General features: G+C 41.2%; 1 protein-coding gene across 1 annotated transcript in view; it reads left to right on the top strand.

Moving 5' to 3' along the window:
* SLC2A13 (solute carrier family 2 (facilitated glucose transporter), member 13) overlaps window positions 1–18,949 on the top strand; it is a gene marked incomplete at its 5' end in the record, with an annotated part of 154,912 nt that overhangs the window by 409 nt on the left and 135,554 nt on the right. The window contains one exon of the mRNA XM_010581086.1: window positions 10,955–11,031. Coding sequence (XP_010579388.1) covers window positions 10,955–11,031 — 77 coding nt within the window. The remainder of the gene's footprint in view (window positions 1–10,954; window positions 11,032–18,949) is intronic.

The raw sequence follows: 18,949 nt of genomic DNA, 5'->3' as shown, positions 1-18,949 counted from the left end.
CCAAGCCCGAGTCCGCCCCGCTCCCCGGGGGCACCCCAGCTCTTGCCCCGGCGGGGGAGACGCTCCCCCGGGAGGGAGGTTTCACCGGCCCTAAAATCCGCCCGTCTCTGCGCGCCCGCGTCCCGTTCCTGTAAGGCAGCCCCCGAACAAAAGGCGAAGGTTGGCCCGTGGGGTTTGAAGTGCTCGGCTGCTGGCGAGGGAGAGGCGTCACCGAGCCGAGGTCGGGAGAGGGGGTTGCTGCCGATCGCGGCGGGGTGGGGAGAGGGAGAGTCCGTCTGCTTGCCCTCGGCGTTTTTACTTGCAGGTAGTGTAGTCCTAGCCGGGTTGGGGAGAGTTGCCTGGTTTCTGTACGCGGAGGGTGGTCTTGCATCCTTTCTGCAAATTCATCTTGAGGGTGGTCTGTCAGTGTCAACGGCTCACACCGTAAGCTTTACTTCTGAGAAGTCGGGAGCGAGGAGGAGATCGTGCCTGTCTTTCTGCACTGTAAATACCTCTCTTCTGGTTCCCCGCACAGCTTTGCTTTTCATTGGGCACTACAGGAATGCTTTTGGGACAAAACGAGGTGGTAATATCTCTGGTCAAATGAGATGACCTTTGCTTCGGCAGGCTTTGGATTTCATTAATAGCATCCTGCAGAACTGAGCGTGAATGGCTGCTCTTGGGCTGCCTTCCTGTATGCATTGTATAACTTGCAAGCAGTGGGTTCTGGTAAAACTTTAGAGTTTGTCCCAAAGAACTTGAAGTGATGAGCAGTGTTTCCTCTAACCTTTGAGACTGGTTTCTGTGCCATCTGTTTTGTAATATCCCCAGAATTTTGGTTGCTCTTCAGCTGCCATCCTGTCAGGCAGTAATTTGAATTATACTCATCATCCAAGATGAGCCGTATGAGGTTATTCAGAGTCCTTGGACTATAGTATGTTTAAAGGAAAAAAAAAAAAAAGGAAAAAAAAAAAGAAAAAGAAGTAAATCTTTCTTACTGTGATCTTGCAATCCTTCCTATCTAAAAGCATGAGGACAAACTGAGAATTAGACTTGTTTTCTTCTACATAGCAAAGTTTGGTTTCTTAGGCATTGAATAATTTTTTGAATTCTCTAGCTTGTTATAGACACACTTGCTGTGATGCAATTCATGGCCTTATTAAGGAAAAAAAGTTAGTGAGTCATAAAAAGGGTTGTCAGAAATAAAATTGACTCCATCCTTGAAAGGGCTCATGCTGGTTTTCCCGTACAGTAACGGACACCTTCTTCAGGTTGCAGTTTTCTGACCCCAAGTTGGGTGGTTGTTTTTTATATTTTTAAATGCTACCTCTCTGCGTTTTTTTAATCCAGACTCCAGAATGTTGATAACGTTTGTTATAATGTTCAGGAGACAAGGAAACTAAATTTGACTCTGAGGTGACAGAACAGGTATTTTGATGGCAATATGTAGTATGTATGCTTGGTGGTAGATACTAAAAATAGCAGATGTCAATTTGATGTCTTTTTGTGTTTGTAAAGCTAATGTTTTTTGTTGACTGTAACTGGTTGCATTGACAACTTCAGGGGGAAGGGAGAGGAAAGGGATGGACGGTTTGCTTGACTCTTGTGTGTCTGTGTCTCGTAGAGAGATACATAGGCATGTTGGAATGGTCTTACAGTGGTGCAAATAAATGACTTTGGTATTGTCAGAGGGATATGAGACTTGGGGCTTAATATAATTAATATATAAAACACAGAAATGGAAATTGGGAGCTAGGGGGTTGTTCTTCTGTACAGCCATAGATTTCTTGTGTGATCTGGGGAGAGAGATCTCTCTTTGACGTCTTTTCACATCGGGGACAGAGATGGTGGTTCTGCTCTGGAGAGCTGAAGTAAGGACTGAGAAATGTTCTGAGGATTTTGGAGCACAAAGACACTAACTTATATTTCAAAAAGATGATGTTTTCTCCTTTTTATCAAAGGTGGTTGTTCTTTATGTGATGGAGCTTATGGCCAGAAACAAAGCATTACCTTAAATTGCTGTGACTGAAGCACCACAAGAGACTCCAAGAATTGCAGAGTCGAATCCTAACAAGGTTTATTTTACAAGAGGAAAAAAAAATGTTGTGGTTCAAAACTGTTCTCATACAGTGAACTGCAACAATCTCTACATTAAATCTCCCACCAGAGGGAGCCTGGATAGTTTCATGAAGGCGTTAGAAATTGGTGGAACTTTTAACCAGTTTCTTCCCTTTCTTCTCTTGGAGCCCTTTGACTATCATTTTATTGCACGCAGTGTGCAAGAACTCCTTAGCATTGGTGTAAGGAGGTCGCTCAGTAATGTGACACTTCAGTGACACTGCGAACTGGTGAAATGTAAGGCTGCGATTGTGTAGTGTTATGAAATGCTTTCCTAATTGAAAACCAGTAAAAACTTCTTAACTGTGTATGATTTTCTACATTTTTGAGGTTTCTTTCCTGTAGCTCTCTGCCAATTGCACATCAAGAGATCTACTCCAGAAATGTGTGTTGGCTTGCATTTAATAAATGAGTATTGTGTTATGGGCAGTACTGTGATGCTGTAAAAGCAGATGCAGTGATGGTTACCTATGGGACTTTGTTCACCCTTGCTGGTACAGGGTGGATCTGTGTTGTGTCCGTGTGAGAAAACGGCCATTTTTCTTGTGACTGTGATTTATAAAGGGCTACAGTTAAATTTTTTTCAAGGCTGAAAAACACAGGATATATGCTGAAATGAGGAACATCTCTCACTTCTCTGTCTTGTCCGTTTCTTACCATTTTCCATAGAGCTGTTTTGAGATAGAAAACCTCTTCTTTTCTCCCCAGCAATTACAGAAGGAGATGTTTCTGGAAAATAAAAACCTTCTCTCAAGGACAAGCCAAAGTCCTCTTTTATTGCAAATGTTGAATAGTTTTTTATGGTTAGAAACAGCTATGGTCCTCCCCACCTCCCTCCCCCCAGTGTAAATACAAAACATAGGGAATGCATTAAAAAAAAAAAAAGGGGGGAAACCATGTTCAGCATGAGCTTAGAATATGCTAAGATCTTTTCAGGTCTGAATTTCTAAATGCATAGTTCATTACAACTTCAAGCAAAATAGCTTAAGAACAAGGTTATGGCCATCATTCCCTCCTCCATGCCCACCTCTTCCCAAGCGGTGTCCCTGACTCTTCAGGAATTTGGCTGAGCCTCGTGTCAGGAATGCAACATTTGGACAGATATTCATTACAGCAAATGTGGGCAAAATTCAGACATTTAAGAAATTGGATCACATGTGCTTGGTAGCGCTTTGTATGAGCTTGGCTAGGAAAAATGTCATTGGTACAAAGCATATTTGGACCCTTTGCATCTGTTGATGCTAAAGGTCTCAGCCTGTTGTTGAATGGTGACCAACCACACTTGGTATGGGATTGAGGGTCAGCATAGGTTTGCCTTGTGTTGGCTGCTGTAGTTTGCACACTTGGCAGGAAAGCCAGGTTCTTCACTTGGCTCATCTTTGGTCTGTCCTACCAAAGTCTGAGGGTAGGCCACAACTGAAACACCAAAGGGTAGAGCTAGGCATGGCTGTAGATGAGAGCTAATTCTACTGGAAACCTGCTGCTGTGGGAAGGGAGGTGGAGAGTGAGTAGAGTTGGCACTGGGACTACACATAATAGAGGCTAGAAAGGATAATAATAAATAACTATGCTTGCAAAGTCACTTCTTTCTTAGACTGTGATCAGTCCAATGTCTTAATTTTACAATCACTTTGTTGTCTGAACCCATTGGCCAGATGTGTTTCTATGGCTCGCCAGTCTGTAAAGGGAGCAGTTTATCCTTCTGTCATCTGAGGATGCTGAAGGTTTTAAGCCTGCAGCTGATGTACATGGGTGTTGTTGGCATGGTGTTTCAGGTAGCGTGCTGCTCAGATCACTTTTTCAAGAACATTTATGTACCAGCTGTGGAAGGAAAGCTGTTTGAGCTATGCAGAGTTCAGGAAGTGACGGGATTAAGCTTGCTTGTGCAGAGTAGTTCTCTATCTTAATGTACAATCATTAGCTGGATGATTAGATTCTCCTGTCTTGTTCAGCGTGCAGAATAGATGGTGCTCAATTAATGATCAGCTCTTCTGTGTTTTGTTTTCTTACTCAGTGTGTGGTTTAGGCATTACTTAATGCATATGCTACCCAAGCCCTTGTGAAAGCAGAGTTACTTCTTAGGACTACTGTGTGTGTGTGCACTCTGTTACTAGGTCTGCAGTGCAATGGAGACCTGACTCGTCTTCTCTCTGACCCCAGTCGTTGCTGACACATGATGTATCTTCACAATGTGAGCCTACTGCTCAACGCTTGCTTTGTACTCAAAATGTCTGTTAGTATTGTTTTTTTTAAAGGCTGTATTTGAATGTGGTGTATGTAGTGTTCCTGGTAGCATCTTTTTACTGCATATGTAGGTCATTTTCTGAGCAGAGGAAACAAGACTGTACACAGAATTAGGCAGGAGTGGAAAGCACTGGCATATGGTTCGGGGCTGCCCTGGTGGGACTAGCTTCTACTGACAGTAAAGTCCAGTAGCAAGTAAAAAAATAATCAAAGGACTCGCATCATGTAGTACCAGCTCTGTATTACCTTTACAGTGATTAAGGGCCACTGTTAGCAGCTGGACTACCATGTATGCTGTGAAAATATTGGAAACTAACTGGTATGACCTATTGCCTGTTAAAGATGAGGATATGTGTGCTTTTTTTTTTTTTTTTAAATTTTAAAAATTATTTTTTAGTGTGCTGCTGAACTTTTTCAAGTTCTGTGTATTTTTATCTTGGAAGAAATTACAGATTAATCCTGCCCCCACCCCAGCCCCATCCCACACCCCCATGGGAAGCTCTAAAGCTCAGTCTGTTTTTATAAGTGAGTGCCCACCACATTTTTTTTTGAAGGAGTTTATACCTTAGTATATTTTGGAGGGGAAAGTCACCCTCAGCCCCCAAATATGCTGTGCTACTTCTGGCAGATGCTTGTAATTTTCAATCCAGAGATTCATAGGCTATTTTTTCCTCCAGAGACAGTGGTTTGTTAGTATAAGCTTGCAGTAGGGATGGAGGGGAATGGAGAGACAAATAGCCACATTGTTGGAGTCGACCCTTGTACTGCCAGTGACCAGAGATGCTCACCCAAGTTTCCGGGTTCTGTAGCTACTGACATTACTGTGTGCGCTCAGGGATCGATCTCTGCATCTTAAGAGCTTAATCTGTTCTTGTGCAGAAGCCTCTGGGAGGATACATAGCTTCTGACTGGAGCTGTGATCTTGCAGGGTACCAGGAGTACATTAAGATGAAAAATGGTATCTTTTGAAGGCCTCTAATTTTGTGTGCATTGGACAGTATACACAGTGTTATGCGCAGTTCACTGTCATGTCAACAAGCACAGACTCCATTATTGTTTTGTCTGATGGTGTAATACAAAAAGATGAGGGATTTATATATAAATATTGCTACCTTTGGCAAATATATCGTGACCATTTTGGAATAATGTATTAAGCATACAGTCTAAGAGAAGTTTTGGACTTTTGATTCTTCTGGAAACTGTTTAAAGTCATAAGGGTGGTGTGGTTTTTTTGTTTGTTTGTTTTGGTGGTTTTACCTTTGTTTTGGGCTTTTTGCTGTTGTTTTTGTTTAACTTAAAGAAAATTCCCATAGTTCATAAACCTTGAAATTGATTTTCTGTCTCTAAAACATGGGAGTCTTGTAAAATAGTTTTCGCTGTACTTGGTCAAACTGTTCTATCGAAACATTATTCCTGTTGTATTTTAAGTATTTTTGTTCATTTTGGAAAAAATACAATTCATCCAGTTCATATGTGACATAAAATTGAAACTTTTATGGTCCTTTTACTCCTTATAAAAAGGCAACTTGAAGGAAGTTTGCAGTGTTAAATGCAAGTGTTTCCTTACCTATGTTGAAAAATTCATGTGGGCACCACAGGTGGGCTCATTTTCAAAATGCTTTGTTTGCTACAGGAACAGGAGACCACTGGTGTCCAGTTGCCATGCTGTTAAAGATAGCAAATCATTCAGCTGGAACTCTTGGATTTGAGTGACTTGTTTGGCTGAAACTCGTACCAGTCCCATCAGCAGAGGCACAAGGCAGGACATCTGAGGACAGTCCAAGCAATAGATTTGAAGTGCCAGCTACTGTCTTCTGCTGTGCATTGTCAGAATATGGACTTAATTTTTATTCTGACTGTACTAGTGTGTACTTTGCCAATTGTATGCTGAGAAGCAATGAAAAAAGTAAAAAAGCATCTGAAAGTAGATGCTGAAAAGGGTTTTTTAAAATTATCTTTTTTCCTTATCTCATCAGTAGACTTCAAGATAATTAATTATAGCAGCTGTATGCTCTTAAGTGGGTTTTTATAGAATATATTGTGCTTCTAAATACGTTAATTTCTTTTAAAATGTAGTATTTTAGGAATCTTAGGGATTATTCCATGAAAGGATGGTAAGCTTTTGGGTTGCAAATCCTATGGAAGTCTTGAAAATTGATCATTTCTCCTTAAGATGGCTGGACTCAAACTGGATGACTGTGGCTGTGCTACGTGCTGGTACCGCAGAGGTATAATGGGCCTGATGGATAGCTTTGCTTGCAAAATTGTTTTATGGGTCTTCATTGGTGAAGAACTGAATTTTCATACCTGACCTGTACAATCAGTATTGCTGGTGTGAATCTTGTGAAGAGGCTAGGTCGGGTGGCACAGTCAGTGGAGCTGCTGAAAGCCTAAAAGTAGTGACTGGTGAAAATCAGGGGAGCAGAGTTCTCCCATTGCTTTCTCTTTGCAACGATTATGCCTGTGAACAAATAGCAAGAGAAGCAGTTATTAGATATGTTGTACAGGTCTTGTGCAACACAGCTCTGAATGAGTGTGTAGACAGTTCACTACTTTAGCTGAACTATCTTTCTGTAGATCTTATGATGCAACTTGAATGCAAGCTCTTCTAAAAAGTATTTTGCTTATGATAATTGAAGAAATGAAGCTTTAAATACACACTTTCCTGTTCTTTCCATTTCTGATCTTCCTCTGATTTATTGGCGGTTTTAGACTTGTGGTTTTATTAAGGATTTATTCAAAGCAAACGCCTGTTCTGAAGGTGAGGTTTTTGTACGTGGTTTCTCATTTTGACTGTTTATATACTTAGTTACTCAAGTTGGGTTTCTTAGCTCAGTGAGTCTGTCCCTTCTTCCTTTGCAAGTCCCTTACAGACGTGCTGCCTGCGTGGATGAAATGTCATGCTGTGACCTCGGAGTCCCCCACGTGTCTGGCTGTCTGTGGATAGGTCATGGCATGCTGTCAGCTATGGTGTTAGCAAACGTGTTCCCACCTCCCCCTTGGTCTGGTCTCTTATTTGGCTAAATAGCAAGAGTGCCTGCCTCTTCTGCAGTTTGGGACAGACTTCCTTCTCATGTTCCTCCCCTTCAAGCAGTGAATCCTTGTTTGAAGTCCCACGTGTGTCCTAGGAATTGCTCCTGGGTTGACTTTCTTGGGAGTTCAGCCATCTCTTTGTGTGGCTGTTGTGTTAGTGGGCTCAGACACTGAAGCAGTTGCATGGATTTAAAAAAAAGAAAAAAAAGAAAAAGTGTATGTTTATTGATAGATGCAACTTTTTACCTTGGGCTTGTCCTTTAGTTGTGCCTCAAGGGGTCTTCTCTCCCCTCCCCTAAAGATGGGTCTTCCAGTTGCGTATATTTAGGAGCTGTAAACTTTTTTTCCCCCTTCCCTGACTTTTCCAGTGTAATGCAGCAAGGGAGCTTCTCTCTAGAGGAGGTTTGCCCTCCATAGCTAATCTGAAAGGCTTCTTGGTTCTCGTTAGAGCTCATGTTTTCCAGAAGCACATGGCATCGACCTTGGGGCTTGTCCTTTGCTAGTGAGCATTTTATATCAATGAGTGTGTTCCACTTCTGCTCCTGAGCGATGAGGCAATTTCAAGGCAAAACAATTTTCCAGGCGGTGTGGAAAACCCCAGTGATACCTGATGCTTTTGGCACATGGGCTGACAGGCACTCTGAGAGGCTGAACAGTATAAAGGGAGAAGTGGGGTTTCCCTGGGAGGCAATTGCTTCAGGCCTCAAATCTAGAACTTTCTGATCTTTTTTCAACACTGTATATTTGGGAAGGTCTGAGTTTTCACAGGTCTTATGCCAGCTGGTAACATTGAGGAGCTCTCTAATCTGATCAACAGCCAGCCAAGCACATGCAGCTGTGTGCTCAGTTGTCTCTGAGGCAGTAATGAAGGGATTGTCGATCTCTAGACGATAGACACAAAACCAGAAGATGCCAGAAATGGTGGAGGACCTGCTCTGTAAACAAAAACATGTATCCAAAATTAGACTCACCTGGCAATTGCCCATAGTCTAGACAAAATTAAATAGCTTTATAAACCTCTACCATAAATGGGAGCCCTAAGGGAAGAGTTTTCCAGCCTTTTCCCAGAAGTGTGAGTTTCTGCAGGCTAACCTTTTCTGTCTTGGACAGAAACAAGGAGTAACAGCCTTTCTGTTTCCCTTTTCTTTTGGTCAGGAGCCTCATGAGCATAGTTTCCTCTACTGTTGCTTCTCTTGCAAGCTTTCAGGGAAGCAAAACTAATAATTGTGGTTTTAATGTGCCTATGGACATTGGGAAAAGAAGATTATTTTCCAGCAGCTGGAAGAAAGTATTTAGGGATGTCTTTGAGTTGCACCACAGCTCTTCTACTTTCCTGTCATAGTCTGGAAATCCAGGGGAATATGTTCCAAGTTGAAAAGAGCAGAAGAGCCTTCCTGGTGTAACATACATTGTATTGCCCATGCTGTGAAGGCATGTGGTCTTGTAAATTGGGAACATGTTCCAGTGACCACTGCTCTGAGTGAAACATCTACTGAAGTGATCACTGGCATGTGCCAGTGGAAGAAGGTCTTTAATTTCTGATTGCTTAGAAGAAATTCTCTCCTGTTCCTTCTCTCAAATACTTGTTCTGTGCCAGAACGGCATAGAAACCCTACAAAGCCTTGAACAATCTACCTTGCTTAGTAACTTTTGATAGTTTTCCAGGTTTATTTTTGTAGTTTTAGCACTCCTACTCTGGGTTCTCCAGATGAGACCTTTGAACTTAGGCCTATCTGAAGGCACCAAAAATTTGAAATTTAAATCCATCTTGAACTGATTGGACCCCTAATGAATAGGTGGATGTAGGATTTTTGGGTATTCTTTTTTTTTTTTTCTCCCCCAACCTGTTGGTTGTTCCTGTCTGACTGTTGTCTTCATGCTGACACAGTCATAAAAACATGAAGGTGACCTTAAGTAAGTGTCATGAAATGACTTCATGTTGTTACGGCTGATACATTACTATCAGAGCAGTGCCATCATTCATAAGCTATCAATCACATTTATTGTAATCAAAAAGAAAAAAAAAGTTAGGTATTGGTTGTATTTGAAAATCATAGTAGTAATCTTGATTCATGCCCTGCTCTGAACTGCCTTCTTCAGTTCAGCGAGGTCCTGCTGTGGCATCTGTCCCACTCCAAGGGCAAGATTGGAGCAGAGCTACAGGTATTCCTCCTTTTCCCTAGCACAGAACCAGAGGAGAGCTGCTGTGCCCAGGGGAGCAGGAAGGGAGAAGGAGCATGAGTGCCATCCTGTTCCCATGCCCTTTGATGCAGTTCAGCCTCCAAAGCAAGACCAGACCAGACCAGCTGATGGAAACAGGGAGCTCCTGTTCCCATCCCTCTGCTTTTCCTCCCCTAAATTACCATTGATTCTTGTCCAAAGCTTGTAATAGTACTACAATACTTGGTAGTTACCTGTGATTCTGTGGTTTTTTTAATCAATATTATAAAAGATTCAACCAGTATGGCCCATTACTTTTTTACAGCTCTGATCCTGGAAGAACTGGCAGTGCTTCTCCTGGAGAAGATACAGTTGTTGGTTTACTGTCTCTTCAGCTGCACATTCAGAAATGGATAGACAGTCAGGATTCAGTTATTTATTTAAGGAAGATTTAGATGATCCTGATGCTGAAGACAACTACCTTCTTGAGCGTGTTGCAATTTTATCCTGTGCTGCTGAACTGGCAGTTGTAGCATAGGCTTCACATGCCGCCATTCAACAGCAAAAATTATGAGGGAATTATGGAAGGAAAAAAAAGCTACTATCTTAAAAGTGCTCAGAGAAAGTTGGAAGCAAAAAGTGTGTATTGAAGCTAATAAATATGCTTAATAAATTACTTAATTCCTGACCTTTTTATAGGAAAAGTGGTAGATAACTAAATATATTAATGAGAGCTATGAAAATGAGGCTGGAGCAACTTCAGAAATCTAGAAAGGTAACTGAAGCACAGAGCCTACATGAGGTGTTGGAGGCAGGGAATGTTTTTGCTGCCTGTTGGAACATCTAACTGGAGTGCAGTTGGGAACAGGGGGAGCTGGGACCCTAAGTTCTAGTATAGTTGATGGAGGATGGTATATCAGGATCCCAAAGTCAGATGTCTCAAGTCAGAGCTAGTACTCCTTTGGAATCTACTTGTCCAAGGTGTAATAGTACAAGAGAAACACTGCTTCTTACGGTATTTTTTGCGTGGTTAAGATTCACATCAACGTGCTATATTGGTTATTCCTAGCTGTATTAGGACTTACTCTGCCTAGCTGTTACTTTGAACTTAATTTTCTGTTTGTAGCTGCCCACCTAGGAAGTTTTGTTCAATCTGTGAGGTTAAGGAGATAAAATCTAAGGGACTCACCACTAAGTACTTGGTCTCCTCATTTGGATCGTTAATTTTTTTAGGGTTGTTGGTTGGAGCTGTGATCGATCCTGGCGAGTGTCTAACATGTGAGAAAAGCAGTGTGGTAATAGATGACCTAGAGCACAGTACGCATGGAGGAAGTACTGGTTGAGACCAAAGCTGTGTGTACTTTCAGCATGGACTTCAGCAAGTGTTTGCATGTAAGTGACCTTTTTTGTTTGTTCACAGGTCCTTGATTATTGGACTGTTGAGGTCAGTAGTAGCTATGTCAGCACAGGAACGGGAAATCTGCCTGAGGGGAAAAGGTAAGTCTGGTTTTATTCGCTATGGAGTTCAGCAGCTAAGTCTTTTGCCTGGTAGACTCCCTGCTCCTGCATTAATCGTAGGCGCTGCTGACCTCACCAGTCCAATTCACATTGGAACAGCTTGGTATGAATGGAAAGTCAGAGGTACTGGGACAACTTCAGGATCTTGAAGAAAGGGGTGGAAAAGACTAAATGTTGTCCGTAGGTAGTCATGATGTTTTAGCCCAGGAATTCGATCACCGTGGTTATATTCTGAGCTGAATACTGGGGTCTGGTTTTGTGCTATATGTAGTCCTTGGGGAGGAGGAGAAATAAGGCACAGAATGTAGATCCTTTCTCTTGTAATGATTGACTGGCATGTTCCTGGAAAAAATCATTGGTGCATATAGCAGAAATCTGGGCACACATTGAGTAGAGCATTACACAAATAAATGGCAACTTCTCTTCTCGTGAGTGGGAATGTACTTTACTAAATTCTTGAAAGCTTGGACGAGAACGTACTACTTATCTTGAAATCTAACTTTGGGGCGGGACACAATAGTTGTCTACACCTATATGCTCTATGTGGTTACCTCTGCGCATCTTACTGTCCTGCAGGTTTAGGGCTTCCCTCCTTTCTTGACTCTAGTCTGCAGTTTTACTAGCTAGGGTAAACAAAATATTACCATGTTCAACAGTGTGTGTGCTTCCGAAAAAGCTGTAGTTTCAAGGCATAATTTTTAGGTCAAGCTCTGTTGTGTTGCTTTCTTTTGTGTCTGCTGATGGTGACTTTAAAGTAAGAAAAGGTGCAGCTTGTGTTTTGGCTTTGATTCTGCCTATCTGCACTTATTTCTGAATCTTCCTTCCCTGGAGTCAAAAGCTGTCTGTTGTATCAGTCTGCAGGGCCTCTCCCTGATTCAACGTTAATTGCTTTGCCCAACACCCAAGTACTATCTGGACGATTAATCATTATCCTCTTAGATGTGGAGTGCTCCCTTGCAAAGAAGGAAGCAGTGCTCTGAGCTTATAAATGCAGCAGTGCAGAGAAGATTTTTCCTCATAGTTTAAGACCAGCAGGCCTGTCTCCTCTGTAATACTGACTGTATCTTTAGCAAGATCTGAGACACCTGTTTAGAGTATTTATGTTTACTCTATTCAGAAGTCAATTCTCAGTAATTAACCCTGTAATGGTGAAACTTCTAAGGGACTGTGTGTGTGTTTTCTGGTTTTCCTTATCTAGAATCTTAACCTGTTTCTGACTGGCTTAATAGAGCCTCTGCTCATGGTCATACGCTCCCTTGTATCTTTCATCCAGGAGTGTGGATTTGTGTGTGTGACTGTTTTAGCTGGGTTGCTGAGGCATAAACCACTATGGCTGTGTGCTGGTTGGATGAAGGCAAGCCTGGCCTGCCTGTTAGCCTGTTGTCTGAAGCTTTTGTATTAATCCTGCTTTTCTTCCTAGATGCTCTTTCCAGGATACATGAAGTGAAACTATGCATGCTAAGTGTGATGGGGATTCTTATGGACCACTTTGTTACAGTCAAACTATTCAGTTTTTCAATTTGTCTAGCTGCAATGTCTTCTTATCCCCAAGTTTCCCCTGTGAGGGATCTTCATTTGGATTGGGATATAGGGGAAACCTCACTCCTTGCACTGGTGCAAAGAAGGGGGAACTGGAAGTGTGAGTGCTTAAGTAGCACTGCTTGAACCTCAGTAACTCATCTGCCACACTTGTCTTTCCTGGCCCATGTTGGTGAGAAGGAATGTCTGATCCAGGCCTCTTAGTCATGTTGGGAAGTAGGAATCCAGACATCTAGAGAACTCTGTGTGTGTGCATACGCAGGAAGAATTGAGTAATGAAATAAAATTATATTAGTGGATATTTTAATTAGGAGTTGTTTGTATTTTTGTGGTGAGAAAAAATGTGATTGAAGGTGGCTATGCAAGAGGATACCATAAACCAATTGTGCGGATTTTCAGGATTAGTGCGTTGGGAACGGATTCTACAGCTGTGCACTGGAGGACAGGAGAAGGTACAAAGAACTGCTTTGAGGTATGGAGCCATTCTTTGTGCTTCTTTAAATTTTTTTATCAAGTGGGAATATATAGTTCTTGGCTCAATTCTTTCTTCTTCTTTAAATTTTTATCAAGTAGGGATGTAGGTTTCTTGGCTTTATAATGTGGACTTGTATGGTCTAACACCCAGACAGGGTAACTAGTTTTCATCTGTGCTGTGGCAATGAGCAAGAGAGAAAACTTGAAGAGGCCTGACTCGGCACTCACACCAGTTTTAAGCCAATGCGATTCCACTGTAATTACAGAGACATTAATTTCTTTACCTCATGATCTTGATAAACTACTAATTAGTACAGTACAGGAGATATGAATCTGTTTATGAGGTAGTTGTAGGTTCATATAAAATTAAGTCTGTGAGGTAGATATGGATGTCATACTGAGCTACAACTGAAAAATACAACTTTAGGCAGATTTTTTTAGAGAAGTTTTTAAGACTTTTAAGCTGATATTTGAAGACAATGCACATCATGTTTCTTTGTAAATGTTTATATTAATCTTCTGTGGTATTTTGCTTACAGCAATGCCCTGTTTCTTTTTTAAAGCAAATGATTCAGTCAGCTGTAGTAAAACATGAAAATGCCTGTGTGCATACTTCTCAGTCTTGTACGAATATGTTCCCAATGTAGCTGAATCATCCAGAAGCAATGTATGGCTCCCTTCATTTGGATTTCTATTTATCCTGCATTATCAGCACTAAAATACATGTATCCCTAAAGCAGTAATAGGTTGAGAAGTGTTTGGTCTATTATGTCTCCTTTTCACAGTTGCTCTGCATGTTCTTTGATATGGTTTTCTATTTGTCATGCATTATCAGTCACCAAAATACATGCATCCCTGAAGCAATAATGGACTGCGAAGTGTCTGGTCTGCTGCATTTCACTTTCACAATTGGTCTGTGTGTTCTGTACTCTGCAAATTTGTACTGTTACAGGATCTGTAGCCATTGGTTTTCTAAGTCACCATAAATTTTGCCAGTGCAAATACCAGCTTGGGTTACCTGTCCTAGGAGCTGGAACCCGTACAGTTTGCTTGTGTGCTGTAGAAGCAATAGTAGCACTATTGCAAGAAAAAAAAAATTATTTCATGCTGATACAAGAAGCTAGAGACACATAGCCTTGAACTCATTTTGCCATAGCATGGAAGTTTTTGTGTCATGCAGTTTTATAGTCTCAAGGCTGAATTACAATAAGCTTTATGTTAAAATAAGTTACATACATGCACATGGTTGTTTTACTTTGCCACTCAGAAGGCTTTCTAACTTTAAATACTGCAGTGAAAAAATGTCATTTGTGCTGTTGAAAGGCCTGACTTGCACATTGTGAGACCCCAAATGTCTGATGTACAGTCTTTTGCTAAGCAGACGTAAGACCAATCTGTAATTCTTGGATTCGTCACTTCCTGGCCACTTGATCTTAAAGTGACTATGGTACTTTATGCCTCCTTTTTTCCTTCTGTAAGGTGAGGCTGATGTTTGCTTGCATTTTCAAAAGGCATTCTTGGACTTATTAAAAACAAATAATAATCTTTAAATCTACCAGTCATAACCTGTTCAACACTACAATTTCTGTGAATGGACTTCATAGTCTGATTTTTGGTTTCTTGGATAATTTCCTCTACAGTCAGATCTCTTCTCTCCTTTTTCCCTCCTTGCTGTGTGTTTGGCCTTCAGACAGGCAGTACTGTTGGTGTTACTAGTCAGAGAAACCTGGGCTCAGGGAAGCCTGATGTTCAGCTCTTACTGAAATGCTGCTAAATTATTTGTTACAATGTGCAATTAATGGCTGTTATGTAATTCCCACTTGGCTTTGTAACTGTAGGTAATTCTACTTAACTGGAAGCGCAAACCCTGCATTAATAGATACATATATACAAATTGTCACATACTTGCCTTTGCACAGAAAAATAAGATGGCCTAAAATCAACCTAACTCTATAAAGCATTTTTAAGATGTATCTCAGTGGGGTAATATAGATTTAACTTCCAGAATGTAATCTGACATGCTGTATCGCTAACTATGCTTATTCTTCAATTACTACCATGAGCCTTTTCTGTTCCTTGCACGCAGTTGGCACAAGAGTTGTTAAAAGGACTTTGCTACTAAATGCTTTTTGTAATGTATACCTAAGCTTGAGTTTTTTGATATGGTATATTGAAGCAGCAGTCAAAGTGTCTGAATGTCTTGGCAATTAAAAAGTCCTAAACTAAGAAAGGAGAGCAATGTTAAACTCTGAGCAAGCAGATGAATGTGGATGTGAGCTTGACAGTATTTGAAAGGTGGATCATGCTGCACCTGAAGATAATGAGCAATAGACATTTGAATTGCTGAAAGCACACACTGCATTGGAAGCACAGTCTGTGGGAAGTTTTTCTAGCTGTTACATTACTGCGGTAAGTCACAAGTATTAAGGAAGGGGATTCTGCTATTAAGAAGGTAGTCTTTGGTGGCAGGAAGAGTAGCATTCTGCTAGAATAGAGGCTTCTTCCCAACCTTATCTACATATAAACCTGTCATCAACATGTGTGCTTTGCAATGGATTATAAAATTTTATAGGGGAAATACTGTGGTTTTATTATTTTCTTACAGTATAAATGGTATTAACTGGGCAGGTAGGAGTGGGTAGTGAGTAAGTCAGGATCCAGTCACCTATGAGCTGTTTAGTACTTCGTTGCTGGTTCCTAGTGCTTTATTAGAAGCTATCACAACTGGTTTCTTCCTGCTCACAGTTACTCTATTAGTGCTCAGTTTAATGATTCTTCTCTAGTGTGTAATTAATTCTGCCTCCTGATGCTGCCCTCCTGCAGTATTGTCAGCAGTCCCTACCTTTTGTTTTGGGAAATAAGGAAGAGGATATAGACCAGAGATGTTTTTAAAATGTAAATAAAAGTAATTCTTTTTACTTTTGAGTGAAAATTCAATTATATGTAGCTAGGTTTTACTGTAATTGATTTTTCAATTAAATCTTGCTTTATGAAAACTTAATTAAAAGATCAGGTGAAATGTGACCAGATTATAGGGAAAAACAAGATGGGAGACAGTAATTACTTCATAGGGTTTCTTTGGAAAGAGTGCTGTGAGGATTCACGGCTCCCTCCCCATTCTGGTGTTAGGATTTTCAGTTATCCTCAAACAGGAAAATTTCTTTATAAATTTTCTCTGTGAAAGTAGAGTAATGCTGTAAGTGCAGAACTTGCAACGTTTGTATTTCAGAGAGATCCTGGATTTAGTTGTTTTTCTTGGTGGTAGCTTGTGCATCAATCTTTTCACCTAAAACCTGAACCCGACATGAGAATGTCTTGTAACTTCATAAGAGAACATGGCTTCATTTTTAACTGTAAGCCTTTCAGTTTTAAGGACAGAATCTGCTTCTTAGTGGGAGCAGATATGAAGGAGTTAAATAAAATTAACTAGAGCCTCTCTGAAGTAGCTGTACCTCTGAGTGCAAAAAAGCTGGGGGACAGCAAACTGAAACAGCAGAGGATTTCATTGCCCAGTTAGTCATCTGTCCTGGTTTCAGCTGGGATAGAGTTAATTGTCTTCCTAGTAGCTGGTACAGTGCTATGTTTTGAGTTCAGTATGCGAAGAATGTTGATAACACACTGATGTTTTCAGTTGTTGCTAAGTAGTGTTTAGACTAAAGTCAAGGATTTTTCAGTTTCTCAAGCCCAGCCAGCGAGAAAGCTGGAGGGGCACAAGAGGTTGGCACAGGACACAGCCAGGGCACCTGACCCAAACTGGCCAACAGTGTATTCCATACCATGTGACATCATGCCCAGTTTATAAACTGGGGGAAGTGGGGGCGGGGGGAATCTCCGCTTGGGGACTAACTGGGTGTTGATTGGCAGGTGGTGAGCAATTGCACTGTGCATCATTTGTACATTCCAATCCTTTTATTATTACTGTTGTCATTTTATTAGTGTTATCATTATCATTTTTGGTTTTTTCTTTTCTGTTCTATTAAACCATTCTTATCTCAACCCACGAGTTTTACTTCTTTTCCTGATTTTCTCCCCCATCCCACTGGGTGGGGGGGGAGTTAGTGAGCAGCTGCGTGGTGCTTAGTTGCTGACTGGGGTTAAACCACAATATCATCTTACAATTTACAGTGATTTATTGTGACTTGCATGGTACAAGTCACAGGAAAAGCAGATTTTATCTTAACAAGGGTATCGGCTGCATCTATGTTAATTAGAATAGGACTGTCAAATACGCCATTTTAAACGTCAACTCCTAATTCTTCTTTAAATTCTTGTTTTCACTATTCTCATATTGGATAGGCACAACACAGCAGACTGCCAGATGAGAGAATCGGTGCAGTGCTCTCAGTTGCAGAAGGGCATTTCAGATACCCATCTTCATTTTTAATCTTTGGGTTTTCTAGAATTACCAGGGTCCTGTATCAATTAATGAGATTTACTGAGAATGTCATAATGTTTGCCCAGCTTTCACTGCAGCTCTTCCTGAATAATCTCCTGCTAACATGCCCAGTGAACGAAAGCAGGGCAGGAAAGAGCTGCTCTGCAGGGGCACCTTGGGAGCTGTGCTCCTGTGATCTGCGGTTCTGACATCCATTCACTCTGTGCACTATGAGAAGGTCTGCAAAGTAAAAGTTGGAGTAAAGCAACCCTGTTAGCAGAATTACATCTGTTGTTTGAAAGGTGGCTGTCCGTTACAAAGCGTCTAGAGGACTGCAAGTTGTCAAAAGCTGAAAACCATGAGACCAGCATCTCCCAGGTTTTGCTGGGATCTTCTGTCCTATACCAGTCTCTTCCCTGAGGCCTTGAGACTTGCAGCCTTGTTTTTAGGAAGCTCTTTGGCAGTCTGTTTGCCTGATAAAATTTAGCAGTAGTTTCTTCCCACCTGCAGCATCAACCCACTCCTGGTTAGCTGAGACTTCCCTCAGCTTTTTGTCCCTTAGATGTTGGTAATGGAGTAGTTGATCTGTTCCTTTTTTCCCTTTAGCGCTTGACAGCTACTGTCTTGTTTTTGTTCTGCAAATGCAGCAGCCTCATTCTTCACTTGTAACATCTTCTTTTTGTCAGTATATGCAACTAATGGAAGTAAATACACACCAAAATAGGTTAAAGTACCCTTGTATCCCTTGACAGCTTGAGTATTATACTGTGATTCCTGCAGTTGTGACTGCTGATCTAGACTATCGCAAGTTTCTAGGAGTAAACCTGTGTAGCCTGAAGAAGCTCAGCACCGGTTTGTCCCTCTGCTAAGGACAGTCTAGTGCAAGGTCCTTGTCTTAATAGTCAAAACCCTTTCTGAGACTTAGCCACTTTACTTGAGAGAGCCTTACCTGGGATTCCTCCATAGGATGTTCTCCTATTACAGTTGCATTTCACTGGCACCAAGCAGCTGTTATTGAAATGGTAGTGGGGAAACTCCAGGCCACAGGGAGAAGTTGCATGGAAGCTAGAAATTTAAGCTGAGCTGTTTCTCATTAAAGGAAAGAAATGTGCAGCACATGGACTGTAGATTCAAGATGTTGGCTTAATGTGTGTGCACTGGGAACAACCTTACTCTTCCTAGCATGGAAAATGTGCATGCCATGGAAGGTATCTTGAGGAAGAAGTACTATACTGATTTCCACCACCACCCCCAGCCTCCAATACTGCAAATACAGGCACCATTTATTTTCCCATATAGTCAGAAAAGAAGTATTTTATTACCTCTACATGGATCATTTGTGTTTGTAGACACAATCCTGTTTGTGTATGAAACCGCTAGTATAAAAGGAAACTGAGCAGTCACTGTGACTCATTTTCATTGTAGTGACAGTTATACTTACATTACTGTCATGAGTGCTACTTGCATTATAATGATATAATTGAAATTTATTTTTTAAAATCAGGCCTT

This window comes from Haliaeetus leucocephalus, unplaced genomic scaffold, assembly GCF_000737465.1.
Source record: "Haliaeetus leucocephalus isolate CR32 unplaced genomic scaffold, Haliaeetus_leucocephalus-4.0 Scaffold751, whole genome shotgun sequence".
Taxonomy (NCBI): Eukaryota; Metazoa; Chordata; class Aves; order Accipitriformes; family Accipitridae; genus Haliaeetus; species Haliaeetus leucocephalus.
This window is presented reverse-complemented; position numbering and strand designations above follow the sequence as displayed.